This window comes from Embiotoca jacksoni, unplaced genomic scaffold (genome assembly GCF_022577435.1).
Source record: "Embiotoca jacksoni isolate LCO1_2020_lvr unplaced genomic scaffold, fEmbJac1.0.p SCAF_12, whole genome shotgun sequence".
Taxonomy (NCBI): Eukaryota; Metazoa; Chordata; class Actinopteri; family Embiotocidae; genus Embiotoca; species Embiotoca jacksoni.
In genome coordinates, this window is record NW_027185252.1 from 8905659 (window position 1) to 8933382 (window position 27724).

General features: G+C 45.1%; 1 protein-coding gene across 3 annotated transcripts; it reads right to left on the reverse strand.

The window, feature by feature from the left end:
• Positions 1–152: 152 nt before the first annotated feature.
• spock2 (SPARC (osteonectin), cwcv and kazal like domains proteoglycan 2) lies at positions 153–27597 on the reverse strand. 3 transcript variants are annotated; one of them, XM_069144609.1, is made up of 11 exons: positions 27247–27594; positions 13873–13881; positions 13269–13314; positions 6701–6815; positions 6201–6306; positions 4781–4889; positions 4470–4604; positions 3415–3633; positions 2800–2862; positions 1719–1850; positions 153–1153 (listed from the first exon to the last, which is right to left on the reverse strand). In XM_069144609.1, the coding sequence occupies exons 1-11, from the start codon at positions 27433–27435 to the stop codon at positions 1008–1010; spliced, it is 1269 nt and encodes a 422-aa protein (XP_069000710.1). In that variant the 5' UTR covers positions 27436–27594; the 3' UTR covers positions 153–1007. The 3 variants fall into 3 exon arrangements, with proteins under 3 accessions (XP_069000710.1, XP_069000707.1, XP_069000709.1); XM_069144606.1 differs by lacking the exon at positions 13873–13881 and having other exon boundaries at positions 27190–27597; XM_069144608.1 differs by lacking the exon at positions 13873–13881 and having other exon boundaries at positions 27247–27590.
• Positions 27598–27724: the final 127 nt, after the last annotated feature.

A 27724-nucleotide genomic window follows, 5' to 3' on the forward strand; every position in this document is an offset into this window, starting at 1 on the left:
GAGCAGCTGGCATCGACTTGAATTTGAAATTGGTCTCAAAAAAATGTAAAAATCTGTTGGTCTTTTGTGGGTGTAGTAGTCCGTCCCTCTGTGATCATGACGGCGCCAAAACTTGGCGAGGAATGAATTGAGAAAGAGCACAGACTCGGATGTATGGTGGCCAGCCGGGCCACGTAGAGCAGTTGATTTTATTTTATATTTTTTTTTTATTAAACACAATAAATTGAGCCACATTATGACACGATGTACACTTGTCAACTCAGCAGTATATTCTGCTAAGTCTCTCAAGGCATTGATTACGGGACTAATAGGTGACATTATGTCTTCTGATACACACATTATATACAAGCTAAAGAGTGATGCGTGAGAAACTTTTTCTTAACAAGTCATGAATGAGACAGAGCACTTTTGTCACATATGAGCCACAGCGTATGACATGAAAACTGTAAAGGCAAAGGGTGCTTTTCAATATTCTAATGTGACTTCCTCTCTTTATTGTCAATTCCCTGCCTTAAAATCAAAACTGGCTATCTAAATGTTTTTAAATCTGCAACCGTAAAAGATGAAAGAGGCCAATTTAGACTATTGAAATGCACCTAATCTTGCTCCATTTTTTTTTTTTTATGCAAGCACATGACAAGCACCTGGAGCTTCTTCAAAGTCTCCATTATGCATCAGCTAAAAACTGCTCAAAGATAATTCAAAGGACACACAACAGAAGAGAACAAAGATTCACAAGTATGAAGGAAAATTCTTGACTCAAGACCCATAATTTCTTTTATAGTGATATTTCCCCGTCCCTTACCCATTTTTAAGAACATCCTGTAACATTAAATACTCCCATAACATATATGCATCTTCCTGTGCAATCCTCTCCTTCGCCAGTGTTGTTCTGAGTGTGAGCATGTCATCACGTCCATCTCTTTGCGGGATCTGTTGGTGTGTATGTGTTTATGTTGGGACCATTGAGATGCTCCTGTAGAGAGGTTGGATTACACTTTGGCCCTTTACCAGATATATCCCCCATCATCCACTTCTCCCACCTCTCCCTCCTCCTCTTCAGCCTCCTCTGCAGTCTCCTCAGCTTCTTTCTCCTCCTCGTCTTCCCATCCAACCCCGCTGCCAAAATCACCCGAATATGCCATTTCATAATCTGCAGGAAGACGGAAATAAAAAAAAAAAACATTGGAGGGCAAGGGGGATGCAGGGGAATTGAATTATCCACTGTGGACATCGCGCGCATTGCAATAAATTCAGGTTGGCCATGTCTTCCTCCCAACTTTGATGGAGTCCCGTCTATACCAATGGGAAATGCAGAAATCAATTTAAAAACATTGACTGCAATGGCCAAAAAAAAAATAAAAATGGGGCGTGTGTTTGACTTTGTCTGGATCTTAATAGCTATTTCTAAATCTTGCCAGGGGACCCATTCTTATCAGGCGCAGGTTCAGTCCAACCAGCCCTCATTTATCTTGAAAGACTTTTCTCACAGCGACAAGCGGCGCTTTAGAATGCAAATGACTTTAGACACATGAATGTGGCACTGGTCCTTTGTTGCAGTGGGCCTCAGCCCTTTAACATAAAGGAAGCCTTGTGTAGAATGCATGCGGGGATGCGGTGTAGAAGTGGATATTTTCTTTTTTTTTTTGTCTTGCCGCATTCAGCCCCGAGGTTCAAATTCTATTCACTTATCGACAGCTGAAAGCGCTGGGACTTACCGCAATCTGGCTTGCCACGAATCCTGGATCTGGCCACTTCTCCTCCGTTTTGGTCAACACACCAGCACTCGCCCCTGTCGCACTGCTGCTTCCTGAAGTAGCCGTCTTCATCGCAGCTGGGAATGAATCGACCTGGCATTTGCGCGCACACACATGAAGAAACGAGAGTCAAGGTACGGTCAAGTAACCTCGCTTTACGTGTCGCGTAGTCTCTCCAAACGCCTCGGAGGCAACAGCGAACAAACACCTCCCGCGTCGTGTTTCGTCGCACGTGGCACCGAGCCGAAGTGAGAAATGTAATGAATGGAGCGTACGTGTGTGTGTGTGTGTGTGTGTGTGTGTGTGTGTGTGTGTGCGTGTGCGCGCGGCCGATTCCATATTCCATGAACACAAATATGTTCGCGGAGCGAGATACGCTGACAAAAGTTGTAGTTCGGCATACTGCAGCGTATCGGGGGTGGCTGGCTGGCTGATCGTCGTGTTAACGGGGGGGGGGGGGGGGGAGGACACGAGATTTGGAAATCTCAACAAATTTCAAATTACGAGATGCGGCCTGTGTTCCCACGTAAGCCGGGAAAATGTCACGGCGTAGTTACGTCTCGTCAGTGAGGCAAAACTTACAACCTTGTCGTCGTGCTCTTCACGGACGGATAAATTTGTCATGACATTAGGTATTTTCACGATGCTGTGACCGTAATACAAATGAGATGGGGCACAAGCGAACTGTCCATCCAGTCTTTCAGGGGAACGTCTGAGTGCCCGAGCTGGCAGACTGCCCCTTGCTCGCCGCTCTGTGTCCTTGGAGAGTCCTGACTCAGAGCCCAGTCAGCCAGCCAAAATCTGCAATATGCATGCACACGCACGTGTCCAAATACACACACACACACACCCGCTTACACATACATGTAAGACAGACTGATGGCTGCTTTCCTTTGCCGTCTGTCAGTATCAAGTTATAATCCACGAGACTGATCAGGGACTAATCCCCACCTCCCGCTTGTCATCTGCTCGACGAAAACCTCGACCAAGACAGACAAATCCCATTGGGTTGAAATGCTCTTATGAGAATTCAGATACGTACCAAACTTTCTCTTGCCGCCATCTAGTACTTGGATCCTCTCAATTTCAGCCAGACAAGGCGGCTCTTAAAAGAACAAAAGAAGGGATTTTTAAAAGAGAAAACAAACGCACCGGTAGTCACAAAGCAGCGAAAAAAAAAATGACTTAAAATCTCACAGACATAATCAATTGTCAAAACTTGAATTGTTTTGTGAGCGTAGTAATCCGCGTTCTCTCGTGACTTTCTGCAATAATTTTTTTTAAATCAATTCTCGAGTATTTCCATCCCAAATAAAGGAGCTGTATAAACTTGGGACCCACACTTAGTTTCTGCTTGGCTGGATGGCTGACATGCTCAATCTCTGAGAGCTGTGGGAGAACCAGGCTGTCAACAAGCAGCAGGAATGTTTTTAGTGCCCTGCGGTGACCATTTCATTCCGTAGGGGAACAGGAGGATGAGTAGAAAGACAAATACTGATGGACCAGTACACAACCCAGATGCAGCTACACCTGAGGGCAGCTGAGTGCCTCGAAGTTTGAAATGCCTGCGCTGAGGGATAAAATGTCAGCACGCAGACACGGAAATTAGCCTTCGCCCGTGGACGCACAAACCGCACACCGTCCCCAGAACACTCACTCTCTCTCCAGAAGCAGAGGCACCATTCGGCAGTGGAGACCTTGCCGTCCCTGTAGGAGTCGCAGGAGTTGAAGAATGGCCGAATGCAGACCTCGTACTTGTCCAGGTTGATGGCAGCCAGCTCGGCCTGATCCAGGTACAGGTCGCCGTTGGTGTCCAGCTTGGAGAACATCCATCCTATGGAGTCCTTACAGCTGGCTACCAGGCTCCTGTCCAGCACTGCCAACACAAAGACAGACAAACAAGCATTCTTTTTTTTTTTTTTTTTTTTTTTTTTTTTATCAGGAGACAGCTGCACAAATGGAAAACGCAGCCAAGCCATTGAGCTCCGAAATATCCCCTCTTTCCGTTGCAAATCGACTCCATTTAACGCTTTCTTAATTATTGTATGTTACCAGTTTCAACAATCAAAAATGAGTTACTTCTACTAAACCTATCACATGAATTTGACACTTTGGCCTGATTAGGACTTGGTGCCGACCAGGCACGAACTAGATCCTGAAGCCTCACTCCCTGCTTGTGTTTTCAAACACAAACCTGCTTCCGTATGTGATGCAACGTTATCTTGATCCATCCACCCAAAACTGTTTCCAGCAGTGGAAGTGTTTTCAAACCTGGGATATCCGACACACTGAGCGTTACATCAAATGGTGAAAGCAGCACCAGCAGAACCATAAGGCTAAATTTGTGAGGATTTTATTTTCCTGTTGAAATTCCTTTTGCATCTCTGATTAAAGTCACTACATGGTACAGTTAGTGTTGATGATGACTACCGGGTCTTGAACTACAAAATAGCTCATGGAAGACAACCAGTTTATTCATTGATGGGACACCAACGGGGTTTTTTTTTATGAATTCGGAGTTGTGTGGTGTAAAAGTGGAGCTGTAGTTGTTATCTGAGCAGCAGCACCTGGGCAGCAACACTATTTGTCTTCGCTGAGATCTAAAATTAGATTTAAAGACTTGTTTCGACATTTTTACAGTAAACTACCTGTAACTAAAGCATTGAAACGACCTCTTGATGCAGTTGGGATTCATTAAGTGGTAGCTCTAACCTGATGTGGTGCTGGCTGCAGTGGCTCTGGCCCCGGGCTTGCTGTTGTTGTTCTGCTTGGCGTTGCTCTGCAGCAGCTGGAACCAGTCCCTCAGACGCTCGCCGAGATCAGCCAGATCCTGTCCGGTACAGCTGTCTGTGCAGACCAGAAGGAGGGAAAGAATTGTGATATTTGTTGCGCCGATTCATACCTTTTATGGTAATTGTTGTACGTGAGATGGGAAGCCTCGCGTTGCAGTGATCCAGTAACTTCATATTAAATATATTAGACCTGATTATTTTGTGTTGTAATTGTTGCCTGATTGTTCTTACCATGTTTACTCTCTTTGGATGCAGGGGCAGCAGTTGGACAAGGGCACAGACCTGAACACTTGAGGGTAAGCTCCTTCCCTGTTAGACACGCCTGCTGCTCCAGCTTGCACTGCAACATAAACACACATACGGCCATTAACGCACACACGCACACGCACACGCACACACGGACAGACGCCAGCAACATCGACAAGGGGAGACAAAGGTGAAGTAAAATGAGTTATTGCCGCAACTCGGATCAAATATTCATGAGGTGACTGACTGTAAGCCTTAATTCAAGTCTGAGACTTGCTCCTGAACGCACTTCCCAACCTCTGCTTGCTCACAAGGTCACGAATAGTGATCCAAAAGACAAAGCATTAATCAATAAACACATAGGATTCTGTCACCACAAGCCACCAATTGGTCCTTCCGAGACCATATATCACGGCTCTTTGTCTCAAGGTTTTCCCTTGAGAGTCTCTTCACAATGCTCAGCTCGGGATGTCAATTTTCACCCCACAACGCACAGCACATTATGTTTGCACGTATATAACACTGATGTAATGCTGCGAATAAATATAGCAGTCTATTAGTACAACCTACGTTGTGCGGCGGCAGAGCACTCTGCAATTCTTATTAACACAAGCATATGTGACGACGAAGCACATTACAGAACATATGTGATGTGTAGTTCCACTGCCAATAATTCCCATCTTCCACCTACGGCCAGTGGTTATTTCTAGCTTTTTTTTCTTCTTCTTCTTCTTCTTCTGAAATTAACATGTTTATTACACTGTTTAATCCCAAAAAAAGAAACATGCATTGATTGTTTTCAGCCATCTTACAGAGGCAGAAACGAGCTGTAAAAATAACCCTCACACCCCATAAAGTTTATAGCAAACAGCACCAGAAAACGATAGTCTGTAAAGTGACCATTAACCAGAAAATAATGTCAACAAAAACTAAACTTCACAGACTTCATGGGGGAAGATGTATTGTGAAGATGTTGTATTAGACTGCATTGGCGTTCCTCATAAACTGGAGTGTGTATCAAATCCAAATTGCAAATGTAAGCAAAATCACATAAAAAGATGATGGCTTATTCAGTGGACCCGACCCCAGATAAGTGGTGCAAAATGGAGGGATGGAAAAAAAAACAACCTGAAACTGTTCGATGCAATTGACAGTTATTCTCTACATCAGTAACGTCTCTTCAATTGTACAAAACTAAACATGCTATAAATAACTCGGTTTTAATTAGTTTAGTTAGTATCGTGAAATTGGATTGCAGCATTTGGGAAAATGCTAGAATCATCTGATTGTATCATCAGCACACAAAAAGCCTTAAGGGAGAAAAAAAAAAAAAAAGAGAAAAAAAAAGACAATACTAGATTATTTCTCGGCCCTACGGTTGCGCACTGCTGTAGTTTCAGTGTACCTCTGAGGCATAGTTGTGTCCGTCTGATCCGCACACAGGCCCGGTGGAGGAGGTGGGACAGGGCTGACAGTTTCCGTCAGGGGACCGGAGAACAGGCTGCTTCAGTCTGCGGGACAGGGGACACGCAAACACATCAGCCTCACCGAGTCCAGCTGAGACAGCTGCTGCTGAGCTAATTCAGAGGACAGACACGGCAGCACCGGGCTGGGCATGAAGCAAATAGCCCTCCTCCGTGTTGTCTGAATGTATTAGCTTATCGTTAAACAGCAGGTAGTCGTACTACGGCGGGTGCGCAAACAAGCTTTATTATTACCAGTGACCGACGGGGAAACACACTCCAGACTGCCACCAGCAGCAGAGTGTAAACTCGGTTGTGTTGACCTCATGTTAGGGTGCGTAAAGAGGATTTTTTTTTTTGTTGTATTTTTTTTTTTTTTTGTGAGTATTTGTATGTTTTGGGAGTTAGTCAGTTCTTGCCCAGGGGCTACACACACACTCACCTGTGTTCAAGTTTCTTGCGGTTGACGCACACAGCTCTCTGGTAGCCCTGGGCGATACACACCTTGTGTCGGCTGCACTTAACCTTTTGACAAGGGTCCTTGGTGGTGTCTACATCTGGAGGGGGAAAAAAAAAGAAGCAGAACATGAGATGTATACCGCGCTATCCACACCGCTTCCCTTTTTTTTTTTTTTTTTTTACCCTTTTCTGTATATTTCTCTGCCCATCATTTTACATCTCACTCCCAAGTCTCAAATCCCAAATCTCTCCCCCTCTACTTGCTCAGCGTAACCCGAGGGTCGGCCTCAATATTTGGAGCTGTGCAGAACTGTAGGTCTAGCGCTGTTGCAATTATGCATTGTGAGGCATCCTGTGATTTATTTAGGGAAGACAATCTTATTACTGAACATCGAAATAACAAGACCTCCTAACAGGGTGAGGCAGATCACCTTGTTTATCATGTAGCTGTGCTCGTTCGTATAATCATCTTTGGGCTCTTGCAGAACTAGACTCGAGATAGTGTCCTTCTATTTATTTTGTGATCGAGAAGAGCGCAGTCGTCACGCATTACCGTCACATTTCTTTTGTTTACTTATTTAAGTTTAATACTGCTCTTAAAGTGACTCGCTAAGACAGAATACTTCTTGCGGTGTAGGCCGAAGCCTGGGTGACGAGCTCACTCTGCCCCATCCATCACGCTCTCCGCTAGCAGCTGATGCTGGACCGTGTGTCAGCACCTCACACACACACACGCGCTCATACGTCACAGCTGTCTGTTCCTACCAGGCCTCCTGAAGCCTGACCCGGATGTCACCCTCTATTCTCTTTAACTCCCCCCTGGCCTCTATTCACCTGCACTATCCATCAGTTACAGTACACAGGAAGACGGCGTATTCGCACGCCACTATTGCGGGTTTCACCTATGTGACGGAGGTGCTTGTAAATCGTGCATTCATTCATCTCTCTGCTCTTACTGTATCCTGTTTTTGTGGCGCTATTATAATGTAGCAGGCAGGCTTAGGATCTTCCTCCCTTGTCCTCTCTGGTAGCCGAATGCATTAAAGCTGCCAACATCACGGGATTATTGAAGCGAACCGACAGATATCTGATTTGAGAAGCAAATCCAAAACAATACAACCTCCCACCCCCTCCGTCATGGCTGAGCTGGTTGTATAACTGACGGACTGACTGCTCTGCTGCTGGGAGAAACACCGAGGCTCGGAGGCATTAATGCCCAGATGCAGACTCCTCATCCATTTAGGCTGTCAACAGTGGAGCCTTATTCTCTAGCCGCCCCTTATCCCAGTTGGCATTGATTGTGTAGACTATACAGTATCACACGCATCTCCCAGCCTTTCTCTCTGGCTGTCGCTGGCTTTCTAATTCTTGCTCTTTCTCAACTCTCTCCTCTTTTGCTGCTGCCCGCTTTTCTTTTCCTCGCGGGTTTGATGTTTCACCCTCGTCTTATTCGCGGAAGTGCATCAGCAGAATCAGGGTGCAGCAGCTGATTCCACCCTAAAGACACTTTCTGACATTAAGGAGAAGCTGATTAAAGTTGCGATGGCAATACAGCGTAGCTGAAATGGGAAAGTACGCAAAACGATGTGTAACCGCAGTTCATTTTAGCAATAGTTACGCCAAAGAAATTGAAAAGCAGCAGCACAGAAATACGGAGAAGATAATCCTGCCTTCTAATAGCAAAACATTTGTAAATAAATCTTGTTGGTAGCGAGCGGCTACAATGCTGGCACAGTGTTGCGTTGTGTTGTGAGTACAGAAGCATAAGGTGGCTGGCTGAGCCTCATGTTAACTTAACAGGCTTCCACGGATTAAAGCAGTGCCTTGCAATGATGACGTTTCCATAGCAACAGGCTCTCTGTGGTCTGGGAATCATTTTCTGGGTTGACTGTGATTTGCGGCTCAATCTGGCGTTTCTGAGAAGTCTCTCCCTCTCTGCGTCCGAAACCCCCCGTCGCGCAATCATGTTTATCAACCTACCTTTCGTCCATCTCTTCACATTCCTCTGTCTTCCCCTCATGTCAGACTTCCTCACTGTGTACGCTGACTCTTCGTCTGCCTGTGCACTTAACGTTTTCCTCCTCGCATCCGCCGTGTCTCCATCCAAGCCCCGGTGCGCCCACCTCCTTCCATTTTTACTTTTCCAAAGTCTCTCCTCCAGTATTAAACTACTGCCTGCAGCGGTAAACCTCTCCTAATTAGGCTCCCTGCGCTTCAAGCCTAATCCAATACAGATTTGCATGAGGTTTATCCCTGCAGATTGAGGATAACGGAGGCAGAGCTCAGGCCACATCCTCATCATCAGCCCTCTTATCTACCATTTACACACTCCGTCTCTAATATAATCAGCGCTATGTTGTCTTCGAGGTAGAAGCGGGGCCGGGCATGTCTCTGTTGTTTGTAATTGTTGATACTCCAAATGCAAAAATTGTCTTGTCAAGACTCGGATGAGTAAATCAGCGCTGCTACGTACGACGCTCGAGCCGGCAGGCGGTTTGGCAACGTTTTCATTTTTATATCACAGTTTTTGTACAGAGGTGCAATGTATTAATTTCAGTCTTTGTGCGAAGCTAAGCCAGCAGCTTCAGCTTCATATTGTGTATACAGACACGAGAGCGATATTGATCTTCTCAACAAGTCTTTACATTAGTAATGAAAATGTTGATTATTGCAGCTTTAAGTCTCATAAAACCACGACTGCAATCACCAGAATGTGTAAGAGGCTACAATAAGGATTTATTCTGGTGCGTCGTTAGAGAATGTTAAACCGAGGAGATTCAATAGCAAGAAGACGAAGTTAAGCGTGTTTAAAAAGATTAGTTTTAAATACGAGGGGAGATATATTCCCTGGAGTTGGGAACAGTATGCCGATCCTTTCGCAGCCTTGTGGGTTAGGGTTTCGGAATTTGATAGAATCAACTCCAGGCGGCTCGAGAAGGGAGAACGGGGAGGGGCGACACCGGACAAATCCGTGGTGCGTGTGTGTGACGGTGAGAAGGGGCAGCGGGAGCGCCGTGGAGGATTGTAACGGCTGTTTTTGGACGTTGTAAGTTGCAGCGCTGCAGACGCATGATGTGCACGGGATCTGATTTCCTGGATATCGTGAAGTGAAAAAAACAGGCTGCAGGGTTCTTCCGACAAAAATAAAACAGCGGCTTAATTGCCTTGACGTTCTTCCGAGGTGACGTGCGGTGAAAGACTGGGCATTCGGTGGCAATCTACCGCGCGGGCGTGCGTGTGTGAGCCACTCAAACCAATACCTATCAATAGCCTCGAGAGACACCGTATTAAATGTCTAGACCTCGTGTTGTGTGGACTCGGCATGTTCTCCTCTTTCCTTGCTGTCTGCCATTGATCCGAAACCACCGCTCACCGTTCACCCGGCCTCTCCGGCTGAGACGGTCATCTGAAAATCCAATCTACGCTTAAATGTGCACTTAAAGTGTACTTTATATTGTGTACAAAAAGATCAGGTCTCTTGTGAGAGCGGTGCACACAAAATTGTGTGTGTGTGTGTGTGTGTGTGTGTGTTATAAATCCAAATTACAACCGGTTGCCTGCAGTGTTTACCGTCTTAAGAGTGAGGTGATTCAGTCAGCTGCCGGATTGATGAATCGACCGCGGAAATCAACTGCAAATTACCCTGACCTCTCCCTTGCTCAGCACAGAGCCGACTTAAAAACGGAATCAGCCACTGCAGTGCTCGAACGCAAATTTTCCGCCTCTGTCTTGTGTCGGCGTTGACTGTCTGCGCGTCAGGAGTGTGGACAAGTTCCAAAGCGCCGTCTTCCTCTGCACGGCAGTGTCTGGGCTGCACGGCTGAGAAATGAGGCCTGTGGGCTCTGAGCTCGGGAGTAAAGACATCACACTGATTTAGTGATGTCTCAGAGGGACAAATCTCCTCTTTTCCCTCCTTCGCTTCATTAGGCCACTCATAAAGGGAAGGCAGATCAATGGGGGAGGGGGGCAAGAGTGCACTCAGAGAAAGAGGAAATAGGCTTTTATGCTGTGAAATGATGGGACTATACATCTGACAACCTTAGGCAAGCATTTCAAACTTTGATTAGGTTTCATGAAAGCTGAGGACACAGACGACACTTGTGAACTATGTTGTCTAGGTTGAAACCAGATAACAGTCGACAAATTTCATCTTCACTGCCATACAGGAACATCAATATTGGGCGATTCAGCAAAACCGATGGATTAGGTTCAATGACATTTTTTTTTTTTTTTTTTTACCATGGAAATTCCGCAATATTCCCCATGGCAACAAATCATGAGGGATCACTGACTGATGAATGTCAAAGAGAATCACATGATATGGCCTTGGCAGTCAACACACCACTTGAACACTATTGGACATTTTGGCCTGCATGGTTAAGCTGGCTCGGCGCTGTGTGTTTTTATGAGTCAGCTCACACAAAACATAAGCACGGTAGCCTTGTTCCTCAGTGCTCACTATTAATATCTTCTCTTACAGATTGGGTGAATCATATTTTTGTGTATGTGATTCTGCAAAATCTGCTAATAACCCCCTCCTTTTATTCTTCCTTGTAAACAAACAGGCATCTTCTTTACCGATGAACAGAGCACAAAAACATAATTTCCTTTTTTTCCTTTTTTTTTTTTTAAAATTCGGATCCCATCATACACTGAAGCAAACTGACAACCCGCTTTCACCCGCGAGTCCACAATTTCTTCATCACCAAGCTGCCTTAGTGTTGGCAGTGATAATGTTGATGTCAGTCCCTGTACACTAAATCAAGGCATATTAACACCCACCTGTCTCACTTTCTTCTCATGCTTTTATGTGTCTCTCTGGCCCTTCACTGGAAACCATAATTAGTCCTTCATTAAACCCTCGGAAATAGCGCTAATGGACTCTGCCATTCAGCTGACTTCATTTAAGCTGCAAATCAAGCGACAGTGGTTGAGGACACGGCTCCGTGTCACGACTTCATCGGGCAGAGGCTCAATTAAAGCGTGAGTTGCAGCAGGAGTCGAGGGGGAGACCTCTGACGCTCGGCCTCCACGAACGGAGTGCAGACAGAGAAAAGTAGGAAGTGGTGATGGGTTGAAGTCGAGCCAATGTTTAGCATCTCCCCCCGGGGGGGGGGGGCACATCAGATCCACTCAGGCAGATAAAACCTCTTCGCTGAGGAACCACTGCAAGTGTGGACAGCGAGCGAGCGAGCGAGCGGCTGACCCCAGAACACAAACACACAACATACGTAGTGCTGTCTAATACAACGACCTGCTGACGGTCTGGGAAGCATCACAGTTCAGGTACAAGTCACACGATTCCGTCTCTGTGCTACAGTACACTCTAATGACGTTCAGTTTCAATAACTTGCGGCTTTGCTTTCACTGCATCAGCATGCGTCCCAGGGAGTAAAACCAATTTTTTTTTTTCTTCCAATTTGATCTTCCTGTATAGATTTACATTTGCTCCTCCGTCCTGAATGCATGATGAACACATTTTGAGCGCAGAAGATTTTTTTTATTTATTCCCCAGGAGGTGTCATGAACCGATTCTTGCTATCAATTTAGTAATTCGGGCTCGCAAATAAATTAAATAAACCCTCGGCAGGGTTAAATTATACTCTTGATTTAGTGTAACTCGGCCTTGTCTTATGTGCAACCTTCAAATTCTCACTATGGCTCAATTTTTTATTTGAGATGGGGGGATTGGTTGTCAGAAATGGAATATGATGTTCATAGCGTTAAAACTTTTCTTACCTTAAAATGAGACCTTTATATCAACATGGGGAGCTAGCCCCTCTCTATAGAGCGCGCCACGTTGCACTGCTATATTTCTACAGTAGCCCAGAAGGGACAAAGTTTTGAGCCCACCACAGATTCTCCTACACACTTGGAAGGGGATGGTGAGCCGAGGGGTCTTCAGTTGGTCGCAATCTGCAACCTTCACCGCAAAATACCGCTAAATCGTACACGCGGCTCCTTTAGATATACAACATGTTGGCCTGTTTCGCGGATTAGACATTTATGTATCAATAAGAGCAGATTTCTCTGTGAATGGAGTGAAAACTGGTTTTGTGTCGATTCCTGTGTTACAGAATGAGAATTAAGGTAGTGCTGCACTTTGGCTTTGGTTATGGACTGTTGGTGGCTCGAGAGTTTGTTAATGTCTGTGTTTAGAAATACAGTGAGTCGTGAGTTGAAGGTGCTGCAGAGGAGGACCCGGCTTGGATTCATGTGTTATGAGTCAAAGAGGCAAAAATCAGTGAGGAATCACAGCTATAACCGAGTTTCACAATGGCAAGCAAGGGACAGCCCTGTGTATTTTTCTATAAGGGATGTATACACAATTTTATACAGTAAATAACAATTTTTAGTGTCTGCTCAAACAAACCATTGCATTCATAATATAATTTATTTTTCAGAAGATTAGTTTTCCAGTTACTCCCGGGGGTATGGCACACATTTAATGCCATATATATATGAACCTATACTGAACTCGGAAAAACCAACAACACACTTTTCATAACTGACCACACAGTGAGAAAGAAATAAGCCGGTGTCAGACTTACTGTCGTTAGATCCTTGATTTTCATCCCAGGTACGCACATAATCATCCTGCAGAAACATGGAGGAAAACAATCATTTATTTGCAGCTGCAAAGACTGAGGAGCCAAGCAAGTCACACTGAGCACAAAGTGTAGTTGATACTATAACATATGAACACGCTGTCATCATCACAGGGGAGAAGTAATGTAGTTTACATTATCACTGCACACTGATTGTAATGTGCACGTTGGCATGATAATTAGCCAAGTTAGCTACACCAGAGACGGACGGGTACGTACTATGGCTGTACATTCTGTATGGAAATGTGCTCATCAAATCTACACCCTCTGTATACATGCGAGACATACGGCAACGGGGGTGAGCCGCCTTCTAAGTGCTCTGCCTTTTCCCCCCATTTAATTATAACATTAATCGTTCTAATTAAAATGGGCAGCTTGAAGGAGATGTCGGAGAAAAAAAATAATAAAAAAAGAGAGAGAGAAAGGATGGATGGAGAGGTAAAGAAAAAGAGAAAAAAAAAAAAGACAAGGCAATGAGTCATGAATGAAAAAGACATGGCACAAAGGCAGCGGGAGGAGTGTTGTACAGAAAGTGAAGAGAACTGACCTCTACCTCCTGGTGAAATGACAGCAAAAGGAGAGAAAAGAGCCAATATTAGTGAAAAAGAAAGGTGTCATTTTACAGCATCTTAAGCTATTGCATTCAACGACATTGTAAGGCCACAAGAAAGACTTTATTACGTCCATTTTAAAGCACCTGAAAGCCTGGTTTCAAGTATTCCTTTGTTACATTTAACATTCATGAGTAAATAAGCAACTGTCAATGATAAAATTCATAAAAAAACACCTTTTGTTCTAATTATTTAGATTTTAACACACTGATGTGGTTTAATCAGATTTGACTGACAGCAGTTAAACAACAGAAGAAAATCCGGATCACCTTTTAGTTCAAATGTTGGTAATCTCTGAACGTCAACTTTCCCGACACTGCTTAATTCGCACCTCTAAGGATACTGTGGCATTTAAGTCGTCTCGAAACCCTCGCACAAAAAAGACAATTAGAGCTCCAGCGCTCATAGTAAGTAACTAATGAAGAGAATATGTTTAATCTGAGATAAATATATTTAAAAAAAAAAAAATTAAGACAAATCACACACCGACTCCGGTCTCCAATGATTCAAAATACATGAAGGTGTACAAGCTTTACATCAGACTCATTCACGAGTAAATTTGCTTCAAATATATGGAAATCTCACAGGAGATGGTGCAGATGTAAGGCTTTTATATATATTGCCATCTCTGAAATGATAAACATGAGTCATTTCAAGATATTTACAATCGGCCACCGCTCCTCCTTAGCGATGACTTGATCATCACCGTAAACATTTACTGTACTGGAAGCGTGTGCCAAACAGCTCCCCGGAAGGCAATAAATCATGACACAATACGTAAAATAAGCAGCCCTCGTGAAAGCTGGGACCTTCTTCTTTGACCTTGACAGTGTTATTTCACAGAGGTAAATATTTTCATCGCTGGCAAGGACTCCACTTGCGAGTTGAAATCTAGCAAGCGGCACTGCTGTTGGCTCCGCTCGCTGCAGCGCCGCGATCATTTCCCCGTCCTCGCCGACGGAAGAATCACTTCCAGCAAACCGCTTTGTGTCTGGATCTTAACTCAACACTCCAGTTGAGCCTCACGAATGATTGTCGATTATGTAGTTTAACCTTGTTGGGTCTGGTGGAGTCACGCTTTAGCGGGGTAAGATCTCAAAGAGCTTACGACCCGGCCATTAATCTGATGCCTCCCGTGTCTCCTTTATTGATGCTTCAGCTCCTGCATTATTTAGCGGCCTCTCTGTATTTGTGTTCCTGCCAGGACCGATGAGGAAACTGTCCTGCTGCGCTGACAGGACTGGAAATCGATGATTTCATAACAGAGAGGCTGCAGAAAACCTATTCGGGAAAATAAATTCTCCTGAGTGTTCAATGAAAGTGAGCATGAAATGTGGTGCGAGGTGACAAGTTTGGCACACAGCGGAGAAGCTGCATCACTTGAATATAATTCACAGCCCAAAACTGTGATGAAAAGACAGCTGGTTTTCCACACAGAAGTGATTAGAGGAAACAGGCTGAGAGTTGAAACACTCGGCTCTATCCAGGAGCTCTGTGATCTAACCGATCACATCAGAAAGATCTCCTCTTGTTAAACAGAGCGGGGAAGCTTACCCTTCCACATCAAACATGGCAGAATGTTCACCCTGCTGCAGAGCTCCGCAATACTGATTGACAGATCACAATCCCTCGTATCTGTGGATCTGTGGGGGGGGGGGGGGGGGATCACAACCCGATGAGCCTGTCCACTGAGAAATTGGGTTCAGCTCAGGAGGAACTGCAGTGTCACAGAGATCACAAAAAAAAAAAAAAAAAAGGGTGTGACTGACAGAGATTGTGCTTGCTTGGCTGATTGAAAACAGAAAAACCAACAGGAAAGTGGTTGGAATGGACATGTGTGTGTGTGTGTGTGTGTGTGTGTGTGTGTGTGTGTGTGTGTGTGTGTGACAAATGGTATGTGTGACTGACAAGTGTTTCTGGGTAAATGTCAGTCGCCTGACGCACTCTGTGCTCACTGTGGTTATCCTGAAGGATTCGCTCACGGTGACGGAGGAGTGCATCGCTTACTCCTAAGGAACAAAGGACACAGTGCTCTCCTGTGGAGATCGGCGGGGGAGGGGTGGGGGGGGAGTGTGGGGGGGGGGGGGTTATACTTGACCTTTTCTCGCAATTATTGCTAATTTCGGCCTTCAGCAGATTCATCAAACGTGTGCAAAATCTCAGCTACAGTCAAAGAGATACGGAGTGTGGTTTGCCGCGTTTACTGTTACCTGAATATGCGTTTACTTTCCGTGCCTGGGCGTACATCTACCCGTAGCTACTATAGGCCTCGCACTCGTTCGCAGCGTTACCGTAACCTTTCCTCTGTTACCTATCCCACCCGTTCCACGCATACCCAACGCCTCGTCGCAGGGGGGACTCCGGAACGGCCAGTCAGCTACCCGCAAGACAGACTTCATCTCTGGCCTTGCCATCCGGCGATCGCTTGACTTCCTCGCTCTCACCGAGACCTGGATCACACCGGACAACACGCCCACCCCCGCTGCTCTCTCCTCTGCCTTCTCTTTTCAGCCACACACCCAGACCCGCTGGTAGGGGCGGTGGTACGGGTTTACTCATCTCCCCCAAATTCTCTCTACCCGCCTCCACTTTTTACCCCACTGTCTTTTGAATTTCATGCCGTGACAGTTACTCACCCCCGGTACAATTAAACATAGTTGTTTCTCTGACGTCCACCAGGTTCTTTGGGAGATTTCGTGGAAGAATTAGACGTCCTCCTGTCAAACCTCCCAGAAAATGGCCCTCCACTTGTCCTTCTGGGTGACTTTAACATCCAGAGAAGTCAACTGACCTATTACTTTTACTGTAATGAAATGGAGAACATCTACACACCCTGACGACCTGCTCGCTTATCAATCTCGTCTCTCCTCTTTCTCTGCCTCTATTTCTGCAGCCAAAAGCTCTTTCTACCAAACCAGAATTCAATCCTCATTTTCTAACCCCCAAAAAAACCAACCTCCTTGACCCCCTCCGGTCACCCTCCTCCCTCCACCCTTCTACCAAGCCACTTTGTCAACTATTTTACAAAAAAGATAGATGACATACGCTTCTCATTTTCGAATCCATCTTCTGTAACTACATTTCCATCAACTTCATCTTCATCCCCTTCGCTTTCCTCTTTCATCCCCCCCCCCGTCTCCCAATCAAGTTCTCACCTTGGTAACCTCCGCCCGCCCAACCACCTGCCCCCTTGACCCCATCCCATCTCACATTCTCCAGTCTATTGCTCCTGACCTTCTTCCTTTTCTCACCCGTCTCATTAACACTTCCCTGTCAACTGGCTGTTTCCCGAACTCTCTGAAGGAGGCGAGAGCGAACCCTCTCCTGAAGAACCCCCCCCCCCCACCCCCAACCCGTCTGAAGTAAACATCCGCAGACCCGTCCCTCTCTTCTTCCCTTTCTTTCCAAAACTCTGGAGCGAGCTATCTTGAATCAACTCGCCTCCTATCTCCACCATAATAACCTTCTTGACCCTCACCACTCTGGTTTCAACAGGCCACTCAACAGAGACGGCGCTCCTCGCGGTCTCTGAGCAGCTCCACAGTGCTAGAGCAGCCTCTTCTGTCCTCTGTCCTCATCCTTCGAGACCTCTTTTTAGGTTAAAAAAAAAACAACGAATACTTTGTTGGGGTTACAACAGACAGCCCTGACATATAAACGCTGATATTCTGTTCTGGTTTTATGCAGTTTGAGATCGAGGTTTGTCCATTGATAGCTTAACTTTAGCTTTTATTGTGCTTTTTTTTTTTTTCTTGTTTATTTTTTTTTTTACAGTCATGTAACGAGTGTAGTTGTTATGAACTGGAGTAACGTTCAGCTGTGTCTACTTTCTGTCCTGCTGCGTGCGTGTCTGTGCGAGCGAAGCACAGACCCTCCATTCATGAAACACAGAACCCCCCCCCCCGCAGCACGGCAAAGAAACAGACAGATTAGCGTGACTTTCAGTGACAGAAAAATGCATGAGCCACTTTCGCGCCGTGCTGAAATAAAACGGGTGCAAAGGACCCAAGTAGATAAATAGCAGTTACTGGACGTAACTGCAGCTCTACGAGCACTTTCGTATTCAGTTTCTTTCAGGGGGACGGGAGGTCCCGTTGGCAGGGCGGCCCGCCCTCTCAAGCCAAAGGTGGGGGAAACATTGATGTGGTTATGGTTATGATCATGGCCATGGTTAAAAGAAATGTTGACTGCCAGTAGGTAAATGGGAAACTAACAGCGATCTGTGTTCAACTCAAACATTTTGTTCACCTATCTGTCCAGCCCATCCTCCTCCCTCTGGACTTTCTGGCTTTTGAATAAAACAACTACTTCCTACACCAATTACTACGGCATCCACGGGGCTTTGTATCCTGAACATCAACGTGTTTCTGTTGGCACTTGCTGAGAAGACAGATGCTGATGTTTTTCTTGCTTGGGCGGTCTCGTAGATGATTTTCCTCATCTGACAAAGGAGACATGCAAGCTCTCGAGGGTTTGATCCGACTGTCACCTGGTCCTCCTCGGTAATGCAATCTCCCTGCTGACCTCATCGAGGGCTGGGCCGCATGCCCGCAGCTTCTGCTGCTCAAGTCTTCTTTTTCATCCTGTTTCCAAGAACCCCTTCAAAGCTGAGAGTCCCTGAGAGATGGGGGCGGGGGGGGGCAACAAGCTTGACCATGTATAATGAGAATTTCTATGAGATGGAAACAGCAATTAGCTGATCAGCAAGAGGCAAAACATCCTAATTTAATTTTAAAATGGTGAAAGTTGCAGTTGTTTCAGCTTCCAAGTTGTGCTACAAACATATATCTCTTTTGAAATAGTGCAAACTTGACAAGACATTTACAGTACGGGCACTAATGTTTTATTTGAAACATTTTTGGAAGCACTCCGATGGATTCGGTTGTATTGCGAAATCCAACCTTCAAATCTAATCTGAAAATGTAAAATGCATGGAGCGTCGTATTTTATATTGCCCAGAGGTTTCTGAAGACAACCTCGGGGCAATATAAAATTTGATTGCTCCACACAGCATTGTCTCACTTCCTCCCACCCAGAGACTCACATGACGACACAGCTGCTGTTACGGCTTCTCAGCTTTGGTTTAGAGATCACATGCATCACACAAAACCCCCCCTGAACAATACTCTCATTCTATACGTTCTCTTCTTATGTTCATGCACACTGGGCTGAGAAGCAAACCTCGGTGATTGTTATTTCTGCATGCACACGGGGCTCCGCGCTGCCGCTTCGGGATAGCAGAGCAGAGGCAGAGCATCAAATGCTGAGAGGCTTATATAAGAGAGCTTGGGAGACTGAGTAAGTAAAAGGTGAAGCAGAGGTTAGTGCTTTTTGGGAACCTGATCGATGGTCAACGTAAAGACGAGGACAATGTAATGATCTGGAACAGCAGCTCCCACAAAGAGATGCAAGAAAAATATAAAGTGGCTTGAAATGACTCAGAGAACCGAAGGAAAAAAAACACATTTCTACCACACAAATTTATGCCTATTTTTTTTCTCTTTTCCTTTACGCTATTCTGATTGTGACTTTTTTTTCCCTGCATGTTTCCTTGCTGTGTACCATGGGAGCAGTTCATCAGTGGGTGTACAGAATGACGCTGCTTGTGGTGGAGTTGTGTCCATACATAACTAAGATTAGAAAGAAAATGGAAGCAAAGCACATCCAAATGTCCCAGGTTGTATTCAAACAAACTCACTCTACTACTAAAAGTCTAATTTACATATTTCTTTTGTGTCAGTTTGAAGATAGATTGTCCATTTCTACCTTCAAACACACTTTGACAGATGAAAAGACGTATTATCTGCATTGCACTTATCCTTGCTGGGACTTGAGAGAATGAGAAACCTTAATACTGAGGGTGGCGTATAAAAGACATTCATTTACTGTATGTCTGCACTAGATGGAATGACACTTTACTAATATGGACATTGCACATTATACCTAATAATTCCATTTGTCGTTCAAGCAAAGCTCTAATGTCACTCTTCACTCTTGAGTAGAGATGAGTGACGACGGAAATACAGCGGCAGCAAAGGATGGATAAAAGGTCAAATACAAAGCCAGGCTGAAAACTGCACTCCATTATGTAAACGGTGAATTGCTCTTTCCGTTCCACTGAAAACATATTCAAAGGGACAGGACAAAAAAAAAAAAAAAAAGTAGACCGGTTTCTAGACACGAACTTTGAGGCAGTGTGACGAGTTCTTAAAGTTTCTTGCTTTGTCTTCGGTGTTTGCCGTACCTGCAGCATGCACACGCTACACACACACACACACGCACACACACACACACACACACACACACACACGCACGCACACACAGATACACACACAGATACAGCTATAAAAATCACACTTAGTCCACAAAATCTCTGTGCACTCAGGCCAGCCTTCTACTCACTATCTATAAATAAAATCGGCCCTTGTGCCTCGCGGGGCGCCGTGGGGAATAAGAAAGCAGTCCGCAACTCACAGGAGAATCAGGTACAAACAGCGAGAACCTTCACACTTCACTGGAAACACCAAGCTCAACTGAAAAACAGACTTGTACAACAATGGAAAATCGATGAAGTTGCCTGGGTAAGGGCTTCGGGAAGGATAAGAATCAGCCAATGATTTGAGACGAGGGAGTCTGAAACAGCTTAATCAAACGGGAGTCACAACCAGATCAACTGCAGCAAGACTGAAACCTGGCTCGTCCTGACGGACCGTCACGTCTGGTGCTCGCCAAGTTCAAAAATGTCTACTTGTGCGATGCAGCAAAAATTCCTTTAAAACAGACCCGCATAATTACGGCATTGACCTTCCTTGCACATTTCTAAGCAACAAATTGTTTTGAACATCCTACAAGTCACTGATATTTTTTTTGAATTACAGAAATTTATAGAATGCTCGGTGATATTGTGCAAGTCCTTAGTCTGCTGTTGCTATGCCACGAAAGCTTTTTATACTGTTTACAAACAATACTTGCCATCACAGTTTACTGTGATTTGTGAAGGAAGAGATCACTGATTTCAGACAGAGGTAGACGAAAGCAGGATTTTCATTTCCAGCTGGTGATCTGGGCAGATTCTATTAGCTGTAGTTAGCAATTTAAAATAACATTAGAGCGGGACTTTGTTTTCAACAAAACTTGAAACCCCAGAAAATAATGAAATGTATCTAGCTTTTGAGGGAATGCCAGGTTAGGTCACAACAATAGACTGTATTTAGAAGTGGACTAAACTTCTGAGTCTGAAAAATAAGGCCAACGTTAAAGTGCAGCCAGTAACAGCCCTCAAAAAGTCTCTGGCTCTATCGACTCCCATTCAATTTCTCTCGTGAAATACAAAGTCAATCCATTTTTTTTTCGCAAGTCATTATGGTGTCACTCCTTATTAGTTTTCTGGTGGTCCGTCTGAAAATAATCCCATTATTAATTAGATATTAGGCCTCAAAAAGCGGGGGCGTAGTGTCCTCGGGTTCCAAATCAGATCGAGTGAGATCCACCGCTTGCTCGTCCAAATACGGTCGCTTCTGGCTCCAAAGTAAAGAGATGGGGGGGGGCGGATGAAATGCCGACCTGGAAGCTTGAGATCAGCAGTTCACAAACCAATGGGTGATGTCACGGTTGCTGCCGCTTGGTTTCAACCGCACATTACGCCTGCGGCGTCATGTTGGAGCAGATAAACGAACGGTGTAAATAATTCTTCACTCCTTTGCGCTCGTATTTAAGGTTTAGAAGAGCAAAAATATGGAACCACCATCCAAACTCTTAATACAGCGCCATACCCATGGTTTCAACAGAGATACTAAGCTGACATACCTGCCGTGCCTAGTTACAGTTGCTACGGTATGATTGGACCATAAGCCAAATCCTTCAAGCTATGCTTTGGTTCAGTTCTTACGTTGAGATTTTCTTTTTCAGCTACCACCTGTAGTGTCTCAGCCTCAAACACTTATCCCTTTCTGCGTGTGCCTACAGTATATTTTTGTGCGTTACCGCGCACACTCTCAGCAACAACTCTCCCCGGTGCTAAAACCTCAGATTTGCGCTTTTATTTTCCGCCACTTCTAACATTTCCTTCCCAGCGCTAATCACGTTCTTTTCACATCAGCTACTGTACAAACAGGACCTGATCTCACACCGGCTGTGACTCAGTCTGGCTCAAGCCCAACAGCACTTACTGTAAAGACAGCTCCTGCCTCTTGAAATTATTGTTAGTTTAAAAGGAAAAAGTTAAGATTTATTGAATTTGCCTTAAAAAAAAAACAAAAAAAAAACTGGGAGTTTGTTATGAAACAAAAACATCTCCGGAGTCCTGTTTTGCATCTGAATTCATACAAACTCACTTCACACTGACACACAATTTGAACTACTTTAGGGATAATACCTGGGCTGTTTACTGTATATACACTGAAAGTATCCCACAAAGAGCTCATTACAGGCGGATTCCTGGATGTCAGGTGTTCTCTGCTGCAAACAACCCATGTTACCAGGTGTAGCCAGTGCAGACTTCACGGATGTGAAATGCTCGCAGGCGGAGATTTGTGGCATCCGTCAGGGGGTTGCACGAAAGGATGCTTTTTATGCAGCTCTTTGTCATAACTGCATTGAGACTTCTGGATGAAGACGTGCTTTTTTTTTCAATTTTGTAAACGATACCATCTTCTAATAAATTAGAAATGTATCACCCTTCTTTACGACTTGGCAGATCTGATTCTGCGACACCTGTGCCCTTCAGCTGTGGTAATTGTACTGCTGTGGGAAGCAGCTGGAGCCGAGCGTGATGAAAGGCACTTTCTTTTTTTTCTTCTACTCAATTACGGCCCACCTCGGCCTCCTGGAGCTGGCCAAGATACCCCACGGTGCACCAGTAGACGGTCCAAACGCCCCCCAAACAACCCCACCACCTCTCCCACAACATTTGGACGTGATCAAAACGGGCCCCGTCTGCATCGCCACAGAGCTCCGGACGATTGCGGCCTCATGGAGAATCTGGAGAACGATAAGGAACAACTCGTGCCAGAACAAAGCGTGACTAGAGAGACTAATGGATTTCTGATAAACTGTTATCATTACGGCATTAATGCATCAGTAGCAGTCCATTCTAACATCAGAGAGCGGCTGTGCGACGGGAAAGCCAGAGTGAGAGCGCAGGGGCAGGAGTGATAATTTACTGTTCGTCTGGATAGTCTTTAATGGAGTATTTGGCTCCACGGTTACAGAAGCCATTATCCGCAATTACTTTTTTTTGTACGCCACGGTGAAATGATGAAAAGGAGAGCTGAAGGGTGCACTCGCCGTCACAAAGAGTTAACATTCTGCTGTACTGTAGCCAGTTAAGGTACACAAGACGCTAAAAAAAAATCAGGCAGGCAAGCTCACAGTCGGTAGTGAAGGTAAACCTCCTGTCAAAAATGTTTTCTCGAGATTGCTCGTGTCGAGCCGAAGAACAAACTGTCAGAAGCTACCACAAGTACCTCCGCCGTTCTTGCATATTTCATCCACTGACATCGACATGGGATCTGATGTTTTTTTGTGCAGGCGCAGAGTGTTTTCTGTTCATTAAAAATGAAGTGAATGGAGAACAGGTGCAGGCAGGATTGGTAGTGGGTGGTCCGGAGCTGCCTCACTGTAGAGGCGTGCGGTTTTTTTTTTAGATAAGGATTTACCAGGCACAGACGGGGCTGGATGGGAAGGGGGGCAGGAAGCAGAGAAAACAAGAAAAATTCGAAACGCAAATCGCCTCATAAACACTGAGCCCTTTCTGGTATGTTCATGCTGGTATGCATGATGGATGCCAACAGTTAAGAGCCTCCTTTCGTGTGAAGTTGCGTTGCTGTGTCTTAATGAGCATCCATTTTTAGGAACACACTGTATCCCGAGTTTATCTTAAATCAACAGTAATAAAACAGCAGGGCAATTTCATGGCTCTGCGATTTCATGGTCAGTATCATTTTTACAGGGGAAAATGAATTGAATTTAGTGTTGATCTGCCTTTAGTAGACATATCAAACTGGATCTGCTGTTCAGAAAAATACAGCGGTCTCCAGCTTATTTAATTTCTTACTGAAGTAAAAATAGACAGCGCTTCGATTGGTGACAAGATCTCAGCTAACATCTAATTGTCCCTATAACTGAGTTTCTGTGTTGAACAAATTTGATTTAGCGTATGTTCTTTAAAATGCTGCTTAAAATGAAGATTTTTTTTTTTTTTTTTTTTTTTACACATAATCATCAACGGAAATGTCTCCATCCTTTGGCCATCTATTAGTGCTATCTAAATCTATTTTAAACTTTTTTTTTTTTTTTTTTTGGGCCACAAATGCTAATAATTTTTCTATTATGTATTCAAATGATGCTAAATAAACAACAGAGAAAAGCGAATAAATTCATAAATGTGGTCTTATGGTGCTCATTGTTATTTGAACTAAAAGTGACTCGTTTTCTCTAAATATTGAGCAAACGCCACCAAGGATGTCAGTGTTTGCGTTAAAAGTAATAAATCTGCATTCAGTTATCATGATTGTCTTTCCTGTTCCCCACTTGAGTCTTTTTTTTTTTTTCTTCTTCCAGGATTTGGTGCATTAGTGGAATGAAATGTTGAGTGCACCTGTCAGATTAAAGGATTGGAGGTATCCCATTCTATTATTTGTTGACTGTAACTGTTAAATCTAATCGCCTTGTCTTCCTGTGAGATAGATTGAATTGAAATGCGGAAGCTGCTTTTATTGGTAGCGAAAGAGCGTCTTATCCCGAGTCTGCTTTTACGCCGCAAAAGAATAAATATGAAATATTTACAGCGCACTTTCTGTAGCCTAATGTGCGGGGGTCTGTGTGTGTGTGTGTGTGTGTTAGTTTGCGCACATGGAAAAGGGAGAGCGAAAGAGCCCGTCTTTCATGTTGTGCAGCTTTGATTATTGCTTTCCAGTGTTTGGATTAATATTCAGCATTCCGCTCTCAGAGGACGGTGCAAGTCAGCATCAATTTGTGCAATCAGGATACCTATAACCGTGTATATATAAATATATATATATTATAAATCAACCATGTCATTTCCTTAGACTGAATTGGGGACCGAATGAAGCAACGCCAATTAAATGTTCATTACATTCAATGTTAGGCAACTCTCATTAAGAATAATGACAAACACACGAGCCTGTGGCACGAATGACGTTTCAGCTACGGACATCCGCTGCTTTAATTGCATGGAGAAACCTAGAAAAGGATGTTTCCACTTACTCCTCCAGCCCGAAGCAGGGCTGGTGAGGGGATAGAGTCATCAAACTGCCAGTGACACATGCTCCATCTCAACACCATAACACGGGGACCGCCGTTGCTACGGCAGCGAGCTGAAATCAAAGCGGTTTTTTTATTGGCGATTCCCCCGGGGAGGTTCAGTGGTTTGCCTCTCTGATGTTTCTCCTGTCATCGTCAGCCTCACCAGAGACACCACCACTCTTTAATGCACTCGCACACACGCGCACGCGCACAAGCAACATCCCTGACAAATTCACACTTACGCACTTGCACGATTGTAGACACGGTCGCACGCGCGCACGCGCGTACGCATTCGAGACAGTCACCCTCGGGAATAATGATCACGAAAGAGAAGAACGCAACTGCGGGGGTCGTTTGTGTTTCGCAGCAGCTTTGATGTCGAATTGAGCAAAAAAAAAACGGAATGCAGAGGAAGTGACATCTTCATGCAGGATGGGAAACCCTTGAGCAAATTGTTTGTGTCTTGAGCTGCGCTACATATGCTTGTGTTTTCATTTATTCTTGGAAGGAGGGCTTTTTTTTTTTTCTTTTTTTTTTTTGCACGTGCAATCATGATGTGCTGAATTCAGAATGACACTGCCGTTCTAACTAACATTTCGGATCAAAGCTGCGTAAATACAGAGTTATAATCCCACAATAATTCCGACTTAATCTTTCCATGCCCGCAATTTCATTACTTCCCGAAGTACAGTTCCAGAGGACATGCTCTTAAAAGTCATCTCGGTCAAACCAATCCGTCCCCATGAGGGGCGGCAGCCAATTTTCCACACGCGCTCGGTTTTCCTTCGGGGACGGCGGTGACCCGTGCTGCTAGGAGCCGTGCGAATGCGGATCAAAAGGTGGACACCGCAATCTCCGCGGGATGGTTATTATTTAGAGAAGCTCGTCTTCTTCTCCCGAGAAGGTATGCCACTGCTCTCAAGGCAGACGTTCAACCTGAAGCTGGCATTTCAGATCCAATAACGATAGCTATCACAGTCCCCGCCCAGGATCAATTAAAACCCAATTAACGGGAGTCGCAGGGAACCTAATCCAACTGCACTACTGTCCAAATCCTGTTGGGATCATTAGTAATCATTTCACAAGAGCTGGAGGCAAAAACTACATCCACACATTCACAGACACAGCAATGCATCACTGCGTGCCCTGCGGGCTTTAATCAATCCCCGCAACCCACTTCAGTCTGTTCGGCGAGGTGGATGTGCACAATCGATCAATCACTGCCCCTCTGGTCTAATTGCTTAATTCTCTTGTTTGTGAAATCTCCTGAGACAGGCCCGGGAACACATCCGAGCTAACCCACAAGAAGGGCAGTATGATGGAGTGGGAGGGGGGGGGGGGGGTCATTCTGCTGCGCAAGTGGGACAAAAACATGAATCGCTCATAATGAGCAAATGGCTCAAAAAGTAGGACGCTTGTGTTTGGAAATGTTGCTTTATTTATTTTTATTTTTTTTTGGAGCTTTGTTTCCTTTCGTTGAAGTTCTACGAATCAATTTGACATTCGGTCGGCCTGAATTTTTAGGAAAACGTTACAGAGAATCCTTCGAACTGTACATTTCACTCATGATATTGAAATTCGGGGTAAACATATAGGCTACGTGAAGATTTTTTTTTTTTTTTTTTAAAGTCAATAGTCCACTGTAGATACAATCCTTAATCCATTTTCTAATTTCATTAAGATTCTCGGTGCCTCGTAAACATTTTTTTTTTTTTTATTTTTTTTTTTTTTTTACCCAGCGGAGTGACGGATCTTTTCTTGTTTTGAAAACATTTCGTTGAAAGGTACGCGTGCGTTTTCCGAGAGGCGCGTTCCGACAAAACGGCACCCGAGTTCGCGGTGCGTCGTCGCGCCGAGAAAGTGCGGTGACGACAATTACTTTACAATTACCTGTTTCCCAATGGCCGCGCGTGTGTGTGTCCCCCCCCCCCTCCCCCCCCCCCACACACACACACACACACCACCACCACCCCACTCCCACTCCTCACCGGCGCATCCGCGAGCCGTGCCCGCATTGCCGGCGCGTCTCTCAAACCGACACTCACGTCTCTGAAGCGATTCCAGTGCTTGATCTTGCGGCCGTACTGCGAAATGGTGGACAGCCACCGGTCGTCTTCCATGAAATTGCCCGTTTTTTCCGCCTCTTTGACGCTCTTCGCGTCGGTCCGGAGGGCAGACCCCGCGAGCATCGCCAGCGGCACGAGGAGGCGCACCATATCCGTAATTTCCACCATGGTTTGCGGGGCAAAACAAAAAAAAAGCACCTCGCGCGCGCACCGGCTGTCGGCTTTTTTTTCCTCTTCTGGGAGAGGAGGAGGAGGAGGAGGAGGAGGAGGATGCTGAGGCTGGGTTGAAACTGCCACCTGATTAGCCTATAGGAAGGGGGAGGGAGGAGGGGGGGGGGGAGAAAGAGCGAGAGAGAGAGAGAGAGAGAGAGAAAGGGAGAGGGAGAGATTTGATGGTAGAGTTCAGGGTAAGTCCTGCTTGCTTGCTTGCTTGCTTGCAGGACACCTTTGGGTGTGT